This window comes from Balaenoptera acutorostrata, chromosome 15 (genome assembly GCF_949987535.1).
Source record: "Balaenoptera acutorostrata chromosome 15, mBalAcu1.1, whole genome shotgun sequence".
In the NCBI taxonomy this organism is placed as follows: domain Eukaryota; kingdom Metazoa; phylum Chordata; class Mammalia; order Artiodactyla; family Balaenopteridae; genus Balaenoptera; species Balaenoptera acutorostrata.
Window position 1 is genome coordinate 73,983,246 of NC_080078.1, and position 20,571 is coordinate 74,003,816.

General features: G+C 47.3%; 1 protein-coding gene across 4 annotated transcripts; it reads left to right on the forward strand.

Moving 5' to 3' along the window:
• Positions 1 to 213: 213 nt before the first annotated feature.
• Positions 214 to 17,109, forward strand: TTPAL (alpha tocopherol transfer protein like). 4 transcript variants are annotated; one of them, XM_007193089.2, is made up of 5 exons: positions 214 to 332; positions 6,007 to 6,466; positions 9,927 to 10,120; positions 11,290 to 11,400; positions 13,653 to 17,109. In XM_007193089.2, exons 2-5 carry the CDS (start codon positions 6,022 to 6,024, stop codon positions 13,929 to 13,931), a joined length of 1,029 nt encoding a protein of 342 aa, XP_007193151.2. In that variant the 5' UTR covers positions 214 to 332; positions 6,007 to 6,021; the 3' UTR covers positions 13,932 to 17,109. The 4 variants fall into 4 exon arrangements, with proteins under 4 accessions (XP_007193151.2, XP_057385774.1, XP_057385772.1 ...); XM_057529791.1 differs by lacking the exon at positions 214 to 332 and adding an exon at positions 366 to 594 and having other exon boundaries at positions 9,927 to 10,018; XM_057529789.1 differs by lacking the exon at positions 214 to 332 and adding an exon at positions 371 to 594.
• Positions 17,110 to 20,571: the final 3,462 nt, after the last annotated feature.

The following is a 20,571-nucleotide window of genomic DNA, read 5'->3' on the forward strand; positions in this document are numbered from 1 at the left end:
ACGGCAGTTTCTTCCCTTCCTTCTCCGGGCCTCAGCTTCCTCATCTATACCAGCTCAACCTGGTCGTGCTCCCTGGGCCTCCCAGCCACTCTCTTCCCAGGCTCAGGTCCCACTGCGCCGTCCTGGCCGCCAGGTGGGGACCGAAAGCAGGCAATTCGAGATGTCGCACATGCGCACTCGCGGGCGGTGCCCCGCCTTCCACGCTCTGCGTACGTCACTTCCGGCGCGAGCGGCCGGGCCGGCCGGGTGGGGAGTGCGGGTCTGTTCTGTGCGCGCTGCCGGACGAGGCTCCCGCCGCCGATTGACCCGCGCTCCGCCCCGTAGCCGGGCCGGTGAGTGCCTGCGAGCCGGTGTGCCCCGGGGGCCAGGGAGAGGGACCCTTGAGAGGGAGGGACGACCGGAAGTGGGGCATCCGAGTAGCGAGAGACCCCAGGAAATGGGGACACCTGGGGAAGGGGTGACAGCCGGAAGTGGGGGCCTCGGAAGGCTGTCGACGAGACGTGGGGTCTCTGGGGCTCCAGGAACGGTGATTCCTGACCTCTTCTTGGGGTAGGACGGGAAGGAAGGTGATGCTTGAAAAATGATAGTCTCCAGGTGGGGAAGATTCCCGGCTTGACCCTAACAAATGGTGTTTGCACCCATCCGTATGCCCACCCATCAGTTCATTTACCAGACTGTGACTGGGTCCTGCTCTGTGCTTGATACTGCCAAGGCCCTGGAGATTAAACAGGAAGCTCTAGGTGCAGCGTAGAGCCCAGTGTGGGGCTAGATACATCCTTGCTCGGCCTCACTAGGTGTGTACCCTTGGGCCCTTAACCTCACATCATCCGCTAGTATTTACAGAGTACCATCATGGGCCAGGCACTGGGGATAGCAGTGAACGCGGCAGGCAAGTTGTCTGCCCCCATGGAATTTACATTCTAGTGGGCAGTTTCCCCCTTTGTAAAATAGGAACAGTATTAGTGCTCTCACCAAATATTGTGAAGATTAAACAAGAGATGGATGTAAAGTGCCTATCACAGTACTTGATACATGGTAAAATGCTCAAGTACATATTATCTCTTTTCATCATTCCACTATGAGTTAAATTTCATAAGGCAAAGAATTATATTGTTCGTTGTTGTGTGCCCAGCACCTGTAAGCACAGTGCCTGCCACAGGTGATCAGTAATTCTTTGATAAATGAATGGATGGGTAAAACTGGCTTGGAGGAGTTTCAGGTAAACACACAAGACACTGGCCTGCATTTTCTGAAAGAGAAGTAGGAACCCAGTGCTGTGGAAAACAGGAGAGAGTCACCCTGGGGTAGTCAAGGAAGGCTTCATAGAGGAGGTGACATTGAAGCTGGGCCTGGAAGGTGATGAGTTGTCTGGTTGAGAACAAATGAGGCAAGGAAATTCCAGGCAGAGGTATCAGAAATGCATGAGGTGTTTCAAGGATGGTGGGTCATTAGTTTGCTTTGGCTGACATTTAATGTGCATTGAGAGGGGGAAAGGTGGGAGACGGGCTGGAGAGGGACTTTGAGGCTAGGCCTGTAGTCCGTGGATGCTACAGTCTGTCTTCTGGCTAAGTACTCGATTGGGATTCCAGGCATCTGTTGGTGACTGCCAGGAAAACAGAGCCCAGGGTGGGTCCTGTGAACCATGATTGTTGATCTATTCCTCACTCAGCATACCTCCGCCAAGCAGATTAAACTCATTCAACAAATATTTATGGAGCACAGGCTATGTGTCTGACACCCTGTTAAGTGCTGGGTGGGTTTAAGGTGATGAACAAGACAGATGTGGATGTTGTGCACAAATTGCCTACAGTTGCAACAGTGAGAGAAGCGTTATGCGGAAGAGCTCCTGCAGGGGTGAGGGGAGCTCCTAACCTGGCCTGGAGTCAGAGAAGGCTTCCCGCTTTAAGCACCGTCATCCCTCACCTGGATTATTGCAGTAGCCTCTAAATGATCTCTTTGCCTCTATTCTCATCCTCTTACAGTCTATTCTCAAGATAGCCCAGTGATCTTTTTGAAATCTAAATCCGATCATGTCAGTCTACTCAAAACCCTCCTTGGCTGCCACTGAAGTCATAGTAACTAAGCTCTTACTGGCCTACAAAGCCCAGTACCAACTGGGTCCCCAGTTCCTCTCTAAATTCAGCTGTCAATATTCTCCACCTTGCGCATTTGGCTCTTGCCGTACTGGCCTCCTCCCTGTTCCTTGAAAAAGCCAGGCATGGTCCTGCCTCAGGCTTTGCACTTTTTCTTCCCCCAGAATGGCTTGCTTCCCTCATCTTCATCTTCTCACACATGTCACTTGGGTGAGGACTTCCCTGATCACCTTACTTAAAATTGCAAGTCCTATCCCCAGGTACATGCAACCCCCTTGCCTCTTTTATTTCTCTCCGTAGCACTTATTATCTTCTAGTAGTTGCCCCCAGTGCCTGGACGAGGGCCTGGTGCCTGGACGAGGGCCTGGTACCTACCGAGTGCTCAATATTTGTTGAGTAAATGAAGTAGCATGTAATGGGGACCGAAGGGTGAATTGGTATTGGGCAGAAGCACCGGAGGATGAGCATGCTAGTCAGAGGAAACAGGACGTGCAGAGGGTACGAAAACCACCTTTGGGAGGAAGTGAAAGAAGCTGGGTGAGGCTGGAGGTTAGAACACAGGAACAGAGTGTGCAGACCTAAGATTTAGAGGGGGTGACCTGGTCACTGTGGCTGCCGTGGCCTGGGGGGAGACCTGCTATGTGCAGAGACCCCAAGGTGGTTCCTGCCTTCCTTGTTGAGTTCCGAGTGGGGGACCAGTGACGGCCCATGGACAAGAGCTTGGGCTTTGGAACTGGGCAGCCCTGCTGCAACCTTATTCCTGAAATATCTAAGGCAGCTGTGTTATTTTGTTTGTTTTGTTTTTTCATCTAATAGGTGCGTTAGTTCAGATCTTCCAAGAAGCAGACACTAGGATGAGATTAGACATGCAAGAAGTTTAATGGCAGCAACACGTAAAAGGGAGGGGAACTGGAGAAATCAGGGAGAGCTTCCGATAGCGATTTGAGGCCAGTCCCTGTGCAGGAGGTTTGGGCAGGAAGTGTTGGACTGCAGTGTGGTTCCACAAAAGATTCGGCCAGGCTGTTAGGGAGTCCTTGAGATAAAGTTGCCTGTTCAAGGAGTCCTACGTTTCGCTCAGTCATTGGCCAGGGACAGTCTGTGGAAAGGGTGCATCCACTGGATGGTGGATCCAGAGGGACAGCAGCTGGGGACACCCATCAGTTATGCTTCACCCCGACAGGAGATCTGGTCAGTTTCACAGCCCCCATGCTAAGCCATGTGTGGATACGGTAAAAAATTTAACAGTACAGTAAAGAGCCTCTTTCTCTCTCCTTAAATGTCCAGTGTCTAGTTCTGTTCCCTAGAGGGAACCACGGTTAACAGTTTTCTTGTACTTCCTTCCAGAAATTTTAGGTGCATTCAGAAGTATAGATGCATATATTTTTAAAATGTAAATGCAAGTCTTTTTTTTTTTTTAATTGGGATATAGTTGCTTTACAATGTTGTGTTAGTTTCTGCTGTACAGTGAAGTGAATCAGCTATATGTATACATATATCCCCTCTTTTCTGGATTTCCTTCCCATTTAGGTCACCACAGAGCATTGAGTAGAGTTCCCTGTGCTATACAGCAGGTTCTCATTAGTTATCTATTTTATGCATATTAGTGTATCTATGTCAATCCCAATATTCCAATTCATCCCACCCCCCCTTTCCCCCCTTGGTGTCCATATGTTTGTTCTCTATGTCTGTGTCTCTATTTCTGCCTTGCAAACAGGTTCATCTGTGCCATTTTTTTAGATTCCACATATATGCATTAATATACGATATTTGTTTTTCTCTTTCTGACTTACTTCTCTCTGTATGACAGTCTCTAGGTCCATCCACGTCTCTACAAACGACCCAATTTCGTTCCTTTTTATGGCTGAGTAATATTCCATTGTATATATTTACCATATCTCCTTTATCCATTCATTTGTCGATGGGCATTTAGGTTGCTTCCATGACCTGGCTGTTGTAAGTAATGCTGCAATGAACATTGGGGTGCAGGTGTCTTTTTTTTTTTTTTTTTTTTTTTTTTAATTTTATTTATTTATTTATTTATTTATTTTTGGCTGTGCTGGGTCTTCGGTTCGTGCGAGGGCTTTCTCTAGTTGCGGCAAGTGGGGGCCACTCTTCATCGCGGTGCGCGGGCCTTTCACTATCGCGGCCCCTCCCGTTGCGGGGCACAGGCTCCAGACGCGCAGGCTCAGCAGCTGTGGCTCACGGGCCCAGCTGCTCCGTGGCATGTGGGATCTTCCCAGACCAGGGCTCGAACCCGTGTCTCCTGCATTAGCAGGCAGATTCTCAACCACTGCGCCACCAGGGAAGCCCGCAGGTGTCTTTTTGAATTATGGTTTTCTCAGGGTATGTACCCAACAGTGGGATTGCTGGGTCATATGGTAATTCTATTTTTAGGTGTTTTTTTTTTTTTAATTTTTATTAATTAATTTATTTATTTATGGCTGCTGTGTTTGGGTCTTAGTTTCTGTGCGAGGGCTTTCTCTAGTTGCGGCAAGTGGGGGCCACTCTTCATCGCGGTGCATGGGCCTCTCATTATCGCGGCCTCTCTTGTGGAGCACAGGCTCCAGACGCGCAGGGTCAGTAGTTGTGGCTCATGGGCCCAGTTGCTCTGCGGCATGTGGGATCCTCCCAGACCAGGGCTCGAACCCGTGTCCCCTGCATTGGCAGGCGGATTCTCAACCACTGCACCACCAGGGAAGCCCTTCTGCACATTTTTTGATTGGGTTGTTTGTTCTTTTGATATTGAGCTGCATGAGCTGTCTGTATATTTTGGAGATTAATCCCCTGTCCATTGCTTCATTTGCAAATACTTTCTCCCATCCTGAGGGTTGTCTTTTCGTCTTGTTTATGGTTTCCTTTAAATGCAGGTCTTTTTTTCACACTTTTCTGCAACGGCTTTCTTTTTCCTTAACGTGTCAATTCATAAAGATCTGCCTAATTCCTTTTCACGACTGAATGGTATTCCACTCATATGATAACATTATTTAACCAGTCTCCAACTGGGTGATGTAGGTAGTGTTTCCAGTCTTTTGCCATTATAATCAATACTTGTAACGATCATCCTGGTGTGCATATTTTGCACACACATACAAGTACGTGTCCTAGAAATGGAATGCTGGGCCAAAGGGTATGTGTTGTTTTTTGTTTTTTTTTTAACTGAAGTATAGTTGATTTACAATGTTTCAGGTTTACAGCAAAGTGATTCAGTTATACATATATATCTATTCTTTTTCAGATTCTTTTCCATTACAGGGTATTATAAGATACTGAATATAGTTCCCTGTGTAGGTCCTTGTTGTTTATCTATATTATAAACAGTAGTGTGTATCTGTTAATCCCAAATTCCTGATTTATCCCTCCCCCTCTTCCCCCTTTGGTAACCATAAGTTTGTTTTCTGTCTGTGAGTCTATTTCTGTTTTGTAAATAAGTTCATCTGTATCACTTTTTTAGATTCCACATACAAGTGATATCATATGATACTTGTAAGGGTATGTGGTTTGAAATCTTTATAGATATAGATATTGACAAACTCCCACCAACAGCAAGCATATCAGAGTACCTGTTTTGCATTTTTGCTAATCTGAATTTCAAAGGTGTTTTAGTTTGCATGTCTTTAATTACAAGTAAGGTTGAGCACCTGTTCATACCTCCGTGAGCAAGGCCAGTGTGTTTGATGAGGGGTGTGTGCCTCCTGCTCTAGCTGCCTGGGTGCCTCTGCAGAGATTCTTCCTGCATGCCGTCTGGGGTTGGGCTTGGGCACGTGGTTCAGATACCCCTCCCATCAAGAACCACTGCTCTGAGGTTCTTGGCTTGACAAAAAACGTCTCTGCCCCCCTCCCTCGTGCTGCTCTCTGATTTGGAATGAGCAGTGCTGGGCTTTCTCCACATCACGCAGGGCTTCTCTTTTTGCAGGGATCCTGGGAGCTAATGTCAGAAGAAAGTGACTCTCTGAGAACCAGCCCTTCCGCGGCCTCACTTTCGGAAAGTGAGCTGCCGCCGCCCCCCGCACCCGCCGGCTATGTGTGCTCGCTGACCGAGGACCTGGTGGCCAAAGCCAGGGAGGAGCTGCAGGAGAAGCCAGAATGGAGGCTCCGCGATGTCCAGGCCCTCCGAGACATGGTGCACAAGGAGTGCCCGAACCTGAGCACCTCCCTCGAGGACGCCTTCCTGCTGCGCTTCCTCCGAGCCCGCAAGTTTGACTACGACCGGGCCCTCCAGCTCCTGATCAACTACCACAGCTGCCGGAGAAGCTGGCCCGAAGTCTTCAACAACCTGCGGCCCTCGGCCTTGAAAGAGGTCCTGGCTTCCGGATTCCTCACTGTACTGCCCCACACCGACCCCAGGGGCTGCCACATCCTCTGCCTCCGTCCAGGTACCACCCTCACCGTCTCTGGGGGTGGGGCGTGGGTACAGCTTGGGATGCGTCTGCTCAGCACTCTCTCTCTCTTATTCCCTTTTGTTCCCTCCTTGCCTTAGTCAGGGCTCTTTTATATATATATATGTAAATAAATAAACACACACATATATATTTATTTATTTGGTTGCACCAGGTCTTAGTTGCAGCGCGGGCTCCTTAGTTGTGGCATGCAAACTCCTATTTGCGTCATGCACGTGGGATCTAGTTCCCTGACCAGGGATCGAACCCAGGCCCCCTGCATTGGGAGCATGGAGTCTTATCCACTGAGCCACCAGGGAAGTTCCAGTCAAGCCTCTTTTGATGGCAAGAGAACAAAACCCTGCTCTACCAGCTTAAGACAAAAGGGAGGATTTAGTCTAAGGAGATGGGAACACAGCACCAGAGATCTGAAGGAACACGGCTCTTGCCGGGCCCAGGAGCCAAGACCCAGAATCCAGTTCATTCCCCCATCAGGAACTAAGCCATTAGGAACTGAGACCGCCATTCTCCCTGTCTCTGCTTCTGTCTGTCAGTCTGTGTGTCTCTCTGGACCACATCTCTGCTGCCCTTTGCACATCTTCTTCACACTTCTGTCCGTGGACTGGCTTCTGCTCCCTCGGTACACCCCTCAGCTCCCAGGTTTACCTGGCCACCCAACTAAGTTCTTTCAATGCAAATTCCAGATTTCTAGGGTTGGGAATCTGGTGGGCTGAGAAAGCGACCCTGGTCATCGCGTACAAGCGGGGCTGCCAGGACACCCCACCCAGCTCCCACCCTTTCACTCCTTAGTGAGCACGTGAGGTACAGATATCAGTGAAAGGGTATGGGCTGGGCAGACGCCTGGAAAGGTATCTGCCTACCACATGCCTCCTCTGACCTCTCCCCCCTCCCTCTGCTTTGTTAAGCCCTTGAAAGTATTCACTTTAGATTCACTTTTAGATCTCAGCACTGCATGATGGTAATCGGGACACCTGACATTTCTTTGGCACAGTAGTTTTCAATGGAGGCACCTCCCCACCCCCACCCCCGACTCCCCCACCCCACCCCCCACCCCCCGCCGCCCAAAAGCATTTAGAAATGAGTGGGAACATTTTTTTGGTTGACACAATGACCGAGGGGTCCTAGAACTCAAGCCTTCTGATTCTTCGTCCTCTTCTCTTCCCTGACACCAAATGCATTATAAACTCAGGAGAGCTCTCCACTCTACCCCCAACCTCAACATTTTCCATCAGAGCAGAACTGAAAAAAAAAAAATGTGAAAGTACGATTGCTGTGTTCTTCTTCCCAACCACACTGGGAAAATGAGAACCTGCTGACTGCCCTTTCTGCTCACGCATACAAACGCCTCTGGAAGCTGATGGGGAGTGGAAGCGGCAGGGCACCTCGCTCTGCCTGCAGGCCCCACGTTACCATTTCCTTTAGTCATTTACCAAACCCTCTTGGGAGACTAAACCACATTCTCTTGAGCCTTTACTGTGTACCAGGCACAGTGTTAACTGCTTTACCTGCTGTTTTAGGTGCTTTCCAAAATTAGGGGTGTTCATTTTAAAATAAGCAATGCGGTGGAGATGTCAGGGCACCAAGAAACCTAGAAACCAGTCAGCGAGAGTTTCTGCTCCTCCTCTGTGCTCAACTCATACGAATATTACAAAACAGTCGGATATTACCACACTGGTTTCGCCTCTTTGCTTGCGTGGTTTGAACTCTTTGCTCGTGTGATGGATTTTTTTTTTTTTTTTTTTAATGAGGATCTTGAATCAGATGCGTATGTTTGATTGATTGATTGATTGATTTTGGCTGTGTTGGGTCTTCGTTTCTGTGCGAGGGCTTTCTCCAGTTGTGGCAAGCGGGGGCCACTCTTCATCGCGATGCGCGGGCCTCTCACCGCCGCGGCCTCTCTCGCCGCAGAGCACAGGCTCCAGACGCGCAGGCTCAGCAGTTGTGGCTCACGGGCCCAGCCGCTTCGCGGCATGTGGGATCTTCCCAGGCCAGGGCTCGAACCCGTGTCCCCTGCATTAGCAGGCAGACTCTCAACCACTGCGCCACCAGGGAAGCCCGTGTGATGGATTTTTTTCCCCATATGTTTGCAGCAGATCTGGATCCCTCCCCACCGACTCAACATTTTAGCAGGAGGCAGATACAGATTTTGTTCTTAACTAGGTATTGGCTTTGCCTTTTTATAAGCTGTTTTGAGGCATATGTGATTGAAAAGGATGACAGCCAGTTATGTAGAAGCAGGTTCAATTGGCAGCAACATCAAACAACAAGCTGGCATAATTTTTGGACAAAGGTTTTTTCGTAGGAATTTTGCACATATCACAAATCCCATTGGTGGCAATCCTGTGGAGTTTTTTTTTTTTTAATATTTATTTATTTATTTATTTGGTTGCGCTGGGTCTTAGTTGTGGCATGTGAACTCTTAGTTGCGGCATGCATGTGGGATCTAGTTCCCTGACAAAGGATCGAACCCGGGCCCCCTGCCTTGGGAGCGCAGAGTCTTAACCACTGTGCCACCAGGGAAGTCCCCCTGTGGAGCTTCATCTTTCTAAGAAAGAGACACCGAGATGTTGGTGGGATTTTCGTGAGAATAGTGGTTAACACTCAAAAGTTGTCATTTTCATCTTTTCCCCAAAGAGAGAAAGACTCCTCGATCATATGGGGAACATTAAAGGAGCATGCAGCCTGGAAAGGGGGATTTGCTCAGACTACAGCATTGGAAGGCCATCTCCACCTCTGCTGTCCTCAGTCTGGGCTTCATTCTCAGACCAGCTCTTACCTCATGGGGTCCCTGAGTCTCAGGCTCCCAGCCTCACCACTACAAGAAAGAAGAGAGATCTTCTGTTTCCAAAGGGCCAAGGTCCCAGAATTGAGTCCCCATGGTTCTGCTTGACCGGGCTTGGATCACATGCTTGTGGCCAGGAGGTTATAATACCCGTATCGGCCAAGCCCACCTCTGGACCCAGGAATGAAGTCCGTTTACCCAAACTGTATGGCTAGCATGGGAAGGGGTGGTTCCCCAAGGAAAATCAGGGTGGTCTCATGAAGATAAGGGGACTTGTGATGGCAGAAGGTACAGATGTCCATGAAGCAAGTATTGTTATCCCATTCTATGTATGGGATAATACATAGGCCCATGGTGAGAAGGTAACTTGCCCAAGGTCACACAACTAGTAAGATTCAAACCCCCGCATGTGTCTGACTTCAGAACTCACGATTTCATCTTCACCACTCAATTGCATTTCCATTTCAGAATGTGCTGCTATGTTTGGAGTTAAGAAACACCAGCTACCACTTAGAGATCTAAATAGTCATGCCAGTAGAATTCTGTCTTTTCCATTTTTAAACAATAGTTTCAGGAAGGAGATAAATCATAGCCTGTCTAATTACTTGTTTGTGTTCATTTCTGTAACATACTGTCCATCTTTTATGATCTTAGACAGATGGATCCCGAGCAACTATCCAATTACCGAAAACATCCGAGCCATATACCTGACATTAGAAAAACTCATTCAGTCTGAAGAAACCCAGGTGAATGGAATTGTAATTCTTGCAGACTACAGAGGAGTGAGCTTATCAAAGGCATCTCATTTTGGCCCTTTTATAGCCAAAAAGGTGATTGGCATCCTTCAGGTATGGCCCCTGTGTGTCGTGTGCCTGTCCTGTGGCTGTTTGGTTTCCCCAGGGCCCTGTCCACTTACCTCTAATTCCACCTGATACACAAACCCCACCTCCTCTCCACAGTCAGAACACTAGAAAAGCATTATGGGAAGAAATGTAAAAGTCCAATTCACCACTCATTCTCATCAGGGTCTCTAGTAGTTTCTGGCCAAGATCAGCTTTAGGGCAAGAGTCCAAAAAACAGAGAAATGCTTTCTGCTTTTTTTTTTTTTGGTCCAGAAGGCAGAGAAATTCTCAACAAACGAAACTGAGAAGGTTTCTGCCGAAGTGATGGAACCTCTCCTTTCTGTGGGACCTGGACAGGGGGAGCCCTGTTGGGCTGTTTTGGTCAGATGCTTTCACACCTCATGTTCTGTGTTTCAGAACTCAAGTCTCTGGGAACCATAAAGTTCCTTACACACCAGTATTGTGTGAGATGGTTTGCACATGCAAAGCACTTTTTTTTTAAATTGAAGTATAGTTGATTTACAATATTATGTTAGTTTAAGGTGTACAGCATAATGATTCAGTATTTTTATAGATTATACTCCATTAAAAGTTATTACAAAATAATGGCTGTAATTCCCTGTGCTGTGCAGTATATCCTCGTTGCTGCAAAGCACACTTACAGTCTTTATAACCCATTCAGTCCTTCAAGGAATCCTCTGAGACAGACAAGGCAAGAATTATCTTTCCTTGTTGAAAAGAAACCGAGACCTTCAGGATGTAGCCTGGCCTGCGCCTCCCAGCTCTGGCAGGTTGGAGCTTTGTTCTGACCCAGCCCGTGGGGTTCTGTCTCCCATGAGCTCTGGAGGACCAGTGACACCACGATTCTCCTCAGTGGTGTGTTTGAGCCACTACTGCACACCAGGTTGATTGTTTAAGCATTTAAATGTCACCTCTGGTCATTATCAGAAATGTGAATCCTGGCTTTGAGACAATACTTTGGCTTTCCTTAGCTTCCACTCTTCTTTGCTTCTGCCAAGTATTGTGCGATTCAGGTGTAAGGATAATGCATTTGGATCAGTGGTTTTCTAGTCCTGTATGATGATCTGGGGGACAAAAAAAAGTTCCCAGGCTGTGGTAATGGACAGTTTCCAGATGCTCCACAGGTTCTAACACCTCCTTCCCTTCCCCCACAGGATGGTTTCCCCATTCGGATAAAAGCAGTCCATGTAGTGAATGAACCTCGAATATTTAAAGGCATTTTTGCCATCATAAAACCGTTTCTGAAGGAGAAAATAGCAAACAGAGTAAGTGATGATCCTATCGACTTAAGATACTTTAATTTTTTTTTAATGCTGCCTTTTTTGTGACATCTATAAATTTATTGTGATGACAGTAAACTTAGCGTATTATTCTTGCCCTGGGACTACTAATTTGGAAAGTGCAAGGTTACAGATAAAATAAATGAACACTCCTTTCTGTGAGGGGGAGATGAAATTAATGAGAATATAATATTTGCCAGTGGAGAGAGCAGAACCAGGATTGTTATCGTAGGAACGTCCCTGCTCTGTGATCATTTAGACTTTTTAATATCCTGGCCTGGGCATTGTGAACCAACATTGTGTTTTTTTGTTTCTTTTTTTCTTTTTTTTTTTTTTAAATTGGATGGGACAGCAATTGGTTTTTTTTTTTTTTTTAAGTTTTAATTTTATTTATTTATTTATTTATTTATGGCTGTGTTGGGTCTTCATTTCTGCGCAAGGGCTTTCTCTAGTTGTGGCAAGTGGGGGCCACTCTTCATCGCGGTACGCGGGCCTCTCATCATCGCGGGCTCTCTTGTTGCGGAGGACAGGCTCCAGACGCGCAGGCTCAGTAGTTGTGGCTCACGGGCCCAGTTGCTCCGCGGCATGTGGGATCTTCCCAGACCAGGGCTCGAACCCGTGTGCCCTGCATTGGCAGGCAGATTCTCAACCACTGCGCCACCAGGGAAGCCCCCAACATTGTGTTTTATGTGGAAGAGGACATGGCAAAGGGTAGTCACCGGGCAGGTAGTTAAAAAGAGTCATGGCAATTTCTTACTACAACTCCTTGGGCTTTAAAAATGCTATTTAAGCCTTTCCACTTACCTAATTTGTGGTCTTGGCTTGTAGTTTGTGGAGTAATTCAAGGTTTATGAGATCTGTGAGTTTTTAGTTTAATTTTTATTTAAGAAAGGATAGATGTCACTTTCAAAGACAATCTTCCTCTCTGACCCTGAAGAGCCACTTCTCTTTTAACTTTTCCCAGGATCACAATTGAAATGTGGTGGGTGGTATTTTTCTCCTTCTTTCCTAGGCCTGGGAACATGGTTCTGGTCACTCAAATATTCTTGAATTTTGTTCTCTTTTTCAAAGAGGAAACATATAGAGAATCTCAAGTGTGTAAGCGAGGGAACTTAAAATCCAGATCCAGATTCCCAGGCCCTTTCCCTGAAGATTTTAATTCATCAGTTCGGGGGTGGAGCCCAGGAATCTATGCTTTTAAAATCTCCTTAGGTGATTCTGATACATGGTTAGGTTTGAGAACCTCTGATTTAGTGGCCTCCCTACCTGGGTTTGAACCCATGTTGGTTCCCGGAGCTCCCGTTTGGAACCTGCTTTTACCAAAGCAGCCTTTGGAAGAGGTCTTTTACATCTGTGAAATGACCTTACTGGTAGCCCACCATCTTGTTCACTTGGTCCTTCGTATGTTCGTTCATTCACTCAAAAATATTTTTTGATCAACTACTCTGTGCAAGTATGTTCTCGATGAACAAAACAGACCAAAATCTCTGCCCCCAAAATCCTTCTCATTCTAGAAAGAGACACAGACAATGGATTACATATGTTATCTAGGATAAGGATGTGCTAAGTGCTATGGAGAAAAATAAAGCAGAGAACGGGGACCGCGGGTGCTGGAAGCGGGGAAGGGGTTGTAGTATTCAATGGGGTAGTTAGAAGTGGTGTCACTGAGAAGCTGGCATTTGAGCAAAGACTTGAAAGCAATGAGGGAGTGAACCTCACAGTGATGACCCTGAGGTGGGAGTGGCCTGGGAGAGCAGCAGGGGCAAATGGTAGGAGTGGGAGGCAGAGGGGTAACGGGGGCCAGGTCGTGTAGGCCATCGTAGGGAGTCCGGCTTTTAGTATGCGTGACGTGGGAGCACGAGAAGCTTGTACATATTAGAGGAGTGACTTGATCCGACGCATGTTGTAAAGTGCTTAGATTGTGGTGGGACAAGGATGTGAACACAGAGACGAGTGAGGAAGCTGTTGTAGGAATCCAGGTAAGAAGGGATGGTGGCCTGGTACCATTAGGGTGGCAGGGAAGGGCTAGAATTCCGGATGCATTTCCTTATACCCCTTACCAGCCTACAGGATACGGGGTGTAAGGAAAAGAGGATTAAGGATCCTCAAGCTTTTCGAGGAACTGGGTAGAGTTGGCATCAACTGTTCCTTTATTCATTCAACAGGTATTTGTTTGAGCACCTCCTGAGTTACTGATTAACCTAAGGACATGTGTGCTTTCCTTTCATCCCCTGTAGTTTTTCCTTCATGGGTCTGACCTGAACTCTCTCCATTCAAACCTTCCAAGAAACATCCTCCCCAAGGAGTACGGGGGCACGGCCGGGGAGCTGGACATCACCGCGTGGAACGCGGCGCTGCTGGCCTCGGAGGAGGACTTTGTGAGGGAGTTCTGCCAACCTGGCCCTCCCTGCGACAGCATCCTGGGCCAGGCCTTGCCGCCCGAGGGGCTGAGCTCGGAGGCGCCGTGTGATGACTCCATGTGGGCTGTGAAATCACAGCTGTACTCCTGCTACTAGCCAGTCCCCTGTGAACGTCACCACCTTTAAAACCTTTTCTTCTTTCTTTGGAGAGGTCCAAGGAGAATTTGAGGTGCCAGGGATTGTCTTGCTCCTTGGAACGGAACTGCAGTGCGGAGGAAAAGCCTGTAGGGCTCTGAGGTACGCCGCGGGGTGAGGCTTTGGTTACTTGAATGACTCCTATGGAAGACATGGAGAAAGCTCCCCCAGCGATTCCAAACGTTTGGAATCCCAGTGTGCAGCCCTTCATCTGAAGCCGTATCTGGTTTTGACACAGCTCAAAGCAAGAAAAATCAGGACCAAAGTCACTTTGATCCCACGTTCCAAGAGAAAACAACCTGATTGGCCAGTCAGCACACACCTATGAAACAGTTTGACCGAGGCTGCAAAGGGGCCACACGTGAGACAGTGGGAGTTTGTGTTCTTCACATGAACCCTAACTGCAGACCTCTGTGCTCATCAAGAAACTTTAAGTGCTAGTCCATCACTGGGTCTGGAAAGCACCTTCACTGAATCATGCAAGCACCCAGACAGAAGCAGCACCTCCTGATCAAATTCGGGAGCCAGGGACCTCACGTACCTCTGGGATACGTGGGTTGAATCTTGCAATAGAAACTTAAAGTTTTCCCAAACCCATAAAGCCTTAGGCCTGGTTCTTAATGGAATCATACATGATCCTAAATGTACGTGATTTTACTCAACCTGAAAGACTGGATGCCAGGCCTGTGTAGCTAAAAGAATTCTGGGAGCTTCCCTGGTGGCGCAGTGGTTAAGAATCCGCCTGCCAATGCAGGGGACACGGGTTCGAGCCCTGGTCCGGGAAGATCCCACATGCCGCGGAGCAACTAAGCCCGTGCGCCACAGCTACTGAGCCTGCGTGCCACAACTACTGAAGCCTGCGTGCCTAGAGCCCGTGCTCTGCAACAAGAGAAGCCACCACAATGAGAAGCCCGCACACCGCAAAGAAGAGTAGCCCCCGCTCGCTGCAACTAGAGAAAGCCCGCGCGCAGCAACGAAGACCCAACGCAGCCAAAAATAAATAAGTAAATAAATTTATTAAAAAAAATAAAATAATTCTGGCCTAAGAATTAAGAGACCTGGGCCTCAGCTTTCTCATCTGTAAAATGAGGCTGAATGAAGTGATCCCGAGGGCCCTTTTGACTACTACCGAGGTTGTGGGATTTGGTTTAGTGATTGATTGAACGTTAGGCGTCGGTTTTCTGCCTAGAAAGAGGACTCTCTAGATACCAGTGGTTGGATCCTGTTTTTTGTAGTAAGCCTGGGCCTTTCCAAGAGGGATGCGTCATTTTTTGGCCCTGCCTTTAAAGAAACAGTGGACTGAGCAATCCCCATTTTCTTTTCATGGTGAGGGTTAAACTTGAAAAGGATGGCCTTTGTGAGGGCAGGTGAGATGCCCAGAATCTTGGATGAATTCCTTCCATTCCTGAGACTCGGGGGTATATTTTAAACCTGGCAATGGTGAATGGTTAACTTCCTTGGGATTCTTAGATTTTGGCTTCTGGAAATGAACACAAGGGCAAGTTATTCTGGGACCTCCACCCTCACCCCTGCCACCCCAGCCCACTTGAGTTTCTCTCTCGCACGTTCAGCCAGACTGAATGTTAGTTCTGCATTTCAGCACTTTAGACCCTTTCTGTCAAGAATTTAGCCTTAGCCCATGCATCAAATTAAGTGGTTCATCTGAAGGCTTTTGACCTATTTCCCTTCATATTCATTCCATGCAGATGGTGGTGTTAAAAAGTGACAAGTGGGACTTCCCCTTCCCCGGCGGCCCAGTGGTTAGGACTCCGCGCTTCCAGTGCAGGGGGCACTGGTTTGATCCCTGGTCGGGGAACTAAGATCCCATATGCTGCGTGGTGTGACCAAAAAAAAAAAGTGACAAGTACCACGCGTTGTGTGTGTACCTTCTCCGTGCGTTTGTTAGAGCAGCAGGCAAGGTGGATGGCTGAGTTAGGATTAGAACAGTCCTCTGAAATTCAAAGGCCAGTCAGGTGTTAATAAGCTGTTCATCTCTCTAGCACTTTTAAAAATGTCTGGAGAAGTTGTTGGTGGAAATGACTTACCTCATTAGTGCCAATTCTAGGGAGAATTCTTTTCACCATAGATGCTAACCCTGGATGTTCTAGGGACCTGGCTGAGCGGGAAGTGTCAAAATGCATACCCCTGGCTGCCTCTAGTCCCATCTGACAATGACAGTGTGACCAGCATTGCTGGAAAGGTCTAAATAGGACAAGTGGGATGGCTATAGTAGAAGGTTCAGAACTTAACTGCCTGGATGGGAGAGTTGGTTAGAGGCTTTCTTAGGTCCCAAAGAGGACAGAGTGATTAAAAAACAAAACAAAAAGGTTAGACATGAATCGTTCAAGTTTCCAAGGTTTAAACTGTGCATTGCATTGCTGGCCAATTGCCTTTGTCTACATGTCTTAACATAGGGATGACCAAGCTCACCTAGAGAAATTTCTCAAAGACCAGGAAGGATGTTGCCCTTTTCCCAGGCCTTCCCAGTTGGATCAAGGAGCTGTTTCATTCAGCTTCTGAAAGGAGTCAGAGCCAAGGGTTATCTACCTTCTGGAGCTGTTGTGTTTTATGTTGGCTCCAGAGAGATCAAATGGTTTTGGCACCTCAGGAGGTTTGAACCAAGCTGTGAAACCAGGACCTCCCTGGGTGGAGAACACAGCGGTCTCTGCATGGCTTCACCAGGCATCTGTGTGAAGTTGCCCCAGGCAGGGCAGGGGAATGACCACAGGAGCACCCTGGGAGCTTCACTCAGCAGTGAGGGCACAGTGATGGAGCAAGTAGTTGAACACCTGGAGAACTGCGAGTGTTTTCCTTCAGGGAAAAGTTCTGATCCATTTCACAAACACCTGAAAATGAACTTTTCCCGCAATTCCAGGTAGCATGGCATAGGTAAGGGAAAGGAATAGTAAACCAGGAGACCCGAGTTCCAGCTTTACTTTGCCACGTGGCCTCAGATCAGCCACCAAACATCCCTGAATCATCATACAATAAAGGGGGTCTATATTCGGAGCTCTGAACCCTCTGTTCCTGGCATAAGAGGCTTTGTTCTTTTTTTCTCCGCATCTGGGTGATTCTTTAGGAAATTTAGGTCTGAATGAACTGACACCTAAAGCTTCCAAATGAATCTGTAAGCTTGAGAAATTTGGGGTGGGGGGTGGGGGGCGTGTTCTTCCTCTCTTCTACACAGAATTCTGGAAAATTGTGCCTCTTCCTGGAATCCTGTTCTACCTTCACAGCCAGAGACTGGAAGAAATCTACAGAAATAGCCATAAGTGCAACCCTGGCTTCCCATCTTGAGTTTCTTATTTGCTCTTGGGAAAGGTGGCTTCAGCTCCCTAGTACTTCATCCCACTTTCACAAGGAGCCGCCTGTCCTTAGAGGTTTACAAACACTTCAGTTCACAAGATACTACATTTTTGCCAGAAATAGAGTCAGGGTAATAAGAGAGATTTTCCCTGAATTCCTATGAGATATTGAGCCTTTCAGAATTTTTCCTGGGTGGGCCTCTGCTTTAAATGCCATCTGATTCTCATCAGTCATGGGATTGCTTTTTCATTTGGGTAGCACCGCATTTTAAGGTATTCCTTTTAAACCTCTTCTTTCATTTAGGAAGTAAAATGTTCGCTAAGGTAATGATGTTAAGTATGGCTGTCCCATGGCATGAGAGGTGTGGAGATAGCAAATGGAAACATATCGACTGTTCAGGAAAGATGTCAGTTCTGGTCATCCTTTTCAGTATTGGGATCTGTGAATTTTGTTAATCTCAAGTAAATTCCCTTCTGCTCTCCTGACTCAGAAATGGTTTGCTTGAAATACAAGTATTAAACAACATCAGAGTCAAATATTCTTCCTTTATAGAGCTTGCTCCATGGGAAGGCCCAGGGTGATTTGTGGACGGAGATGCGAGTGACCTTTTTCCTCTTTGCCAAGTAGCTGCTTTTCCTTTCATTTCACAGGGCGCCATGTTTAGTTGGGCAGTTAGGTAGCTGCCATTGGGATTCTTGTGGATATGCCTCGGCCTCTTGGCATAGCAGGTGGGAACCTGTTACAAGTGAAATACTTGAAAATTCTCTGGGGCCGAGAGCCTCTGACACCACTCTGAAGGGGTGAGAGGTGGACTAATTTTGTGACCAGATTGGGGCACCATTTCGGCCACTGGTCGCATTCCTCGCTTCAAACTGAAATTCAGTTTGGCTTCAAGTATAGGGACACATAGTGGTAGATTCATCTACTTCAGTGTTTTGATCAACAGTTTATTTTTCTAGTGCATTTTCTAAGTCAAAATGGTGAAAACGTAATTTTAGTATGCATGACTGGGTCTTAAATAAAAATCTCTGTAAGGTTGAGTGTGTGTGGGGTTCTTTTGTGACAATGGCAGTTTGGGTAAAGGCTCTGAGGGTTTATTATTCACGGTACACGGTGGCCTGGGCAGAGCCTCTTTCCTGGGGAGGCCGGCAGGGGCGCTGTGGCAGCACGTGCATTCTCTAGACCGTGGGCTGGCTGCCTCTGAAGATCATGTGCAGTGAGAAGACACCAATGTGAAGAAAGGAGGTGGAGCTAGATGCCCACAGTGATAGATACACAAACTTTTCATTTCACAAGGCCTAGGTATGCTTCCCAGACTGGCCTTGAACCCTGACAGCTAACGATTCCTGAGTGTGGGCTGGGCATCCATCGTGTTAAGCGCTTCACATACAAAAGCTCATTTACAAGCACCCTTAATGAAATAGTATTATTGCCCCTGTGGGGAAAGTGAGGCACAGAAAAGTTAAGCTAGCTTGCCCAAGGACACACAGATAGTTAAGCAGCGTTGGGATTCAAGGTCAGGCGGTCTGACTGCAGCCCACGATTTCCTCCTGATGGCTCGAGCCAGGCTGTGCAGTTAGTTAGCCCGCAGACAGACCACAGAAAGAAGGGAGGTACTTTATAGTGAGAAAGTGTCAGTGTAAAAACTGGCTTGTTTTCTGGCTTCTTAGAAAATATAAAGCAGAAGTTCTTAACCTCTGAGACCCAAGTTGTAACTGAACATTTTATTCTGGCAGCACCTGTAAGTAAACCCAAATTCCTTGAGGGGTGACGAGGGTGTGGCTTCATCATCTCTGGTCCCATGCTGCTTAGCTGTTTCTCTAAGCTAATGGCTTTTTCTCTGCCCCCTATTCATCTCCCCAGAGGAGACAGAAGCTAGGTCCCCGTCTGTGTTGGGTCTGCTGTGCTGGTGATGGGTCAGTTGAGAAATACTCAGGATATCCATACACTTACTGTTGGCTTTTGATGATGCCAACAGTAAGTACTTACACGGCAACATACCAGCTCCTCAGGTCAGCCTTCTCTAAGGAACTTAGTCTGTTTCTCACATCTGGAAAAACGGAGCTAATGGCTCCAATCCTTTTTACCTCACAACAGTGTTAAAAGGATCAACTTAGGTACTTTACAAGCCACAGGAGTGATTTTCCATGTTATGAGTCAGCACTTCTGGTTTCTCTTGTAAAATACCTCTTAGTTTTCCCCAGCACCCACTCCTCACAGTACTGGTTCAGCACTTCTACATGATCAGTGGCCCCAAATGTTTCATGTTATTGCATTTAAAGCTGGTGAGTAATAAAATCCTTTAGGGCACTACTTTTCTGGAAAAAAAATTTTTTTAACCAAATGTTTACTCTCTTATCTGATAAGGTGCCAGTACCTTGGGATACAGTGACCCAGTAAGATAGCAGTTATTGCCTTCAGGGAGCTACTAACTTTCCTTCATTAGTGATGCGTTTAGAGAGCCAGCTGCCTCCCCTACATGTCTCTAGGCAGTCTCTAGTTTATCTTGTCTCCTACATCCTTATGGGCCAAGGGAAATTGGGGTCTAATTGGAAAAAATCAAGCCCTGGGTTTGTTTCTCTGCTTTGCCTCTTACTAAGTACCTGTGGGCAAGACACTAACTTCTCTACACCTTGGTTTGATCTATAAAAGGGGGAGAACCATCACCACCTTACAGGGCTGTAGATAATGTCTGTTCATTGCTTGGTACATGTTGCTGTTTTGGAGTAGCTCTCATTTTTCTTCACCTGAGGCTATAGGCATCACATGGCTTGAGTCATTCAGCAGTAATTAGGAGACCACTGAGTAGGCTGCCTGATGTGGGCTCCTAGGTAACAGGATGGGTAGACAAACACAAAGTGTAAAGAGATGAACAGCAGCTCCCATTAATAAGCATAAGCCTGGCATCTGCCATCAATCCACAGAGATCAAATGCATGACTCATATTACTGAATACTCACTTTAGCTTGACTGTGTAAAAAGAAAAATATAATCAAGCAGGGACTTGGAATGGACGAAAAAGCTCTCCTCGTTTAAATTAGGCCTGAGTCATGGTTTGGTCCTGAACATCAAAAAGCACTGAAGGCTTCCCTGGTGGCGCAGTGGTTGAGAATCTGCCTGCCAATGCAGGGAACACGGGTTCGAGCCCTGGTCTGGGAAGATCCCACATGCCGTAGAGCAACTAAGCCCGTGTGCCACAACTACTGAGCCTGCGCGTCTGGAGCCTGTGGTCTGCAACAAGAGAGGCCGCGATAGTGAGAGGCCCGCACACCGCTATGAAGAGTGGCCCCCGCTT

Coding starts and splice junctions, on each gene's coding strand:
- TTPAL (XM_007193089.2), top strand. CDS start 6,022: ATGTCAGAAGAAAGTGACTCTCTGAGAACCAGCCCTTCCGCGGCCTCA. Junction 6,467..9,926: donor CATCCTCTGCCTCCGTCCAG/GTACCACCCTCA, acceptor TTATGATCTTAG/ACAGATGGATCCCGAGCAAC. Junction 11,401..13,652: donor AGGAGAAAATAGCAAACAGA/GTAAGTGATGAT, acceptor CATCCCCTGTAG/TTTTTCCTTCATGGGTCTGA.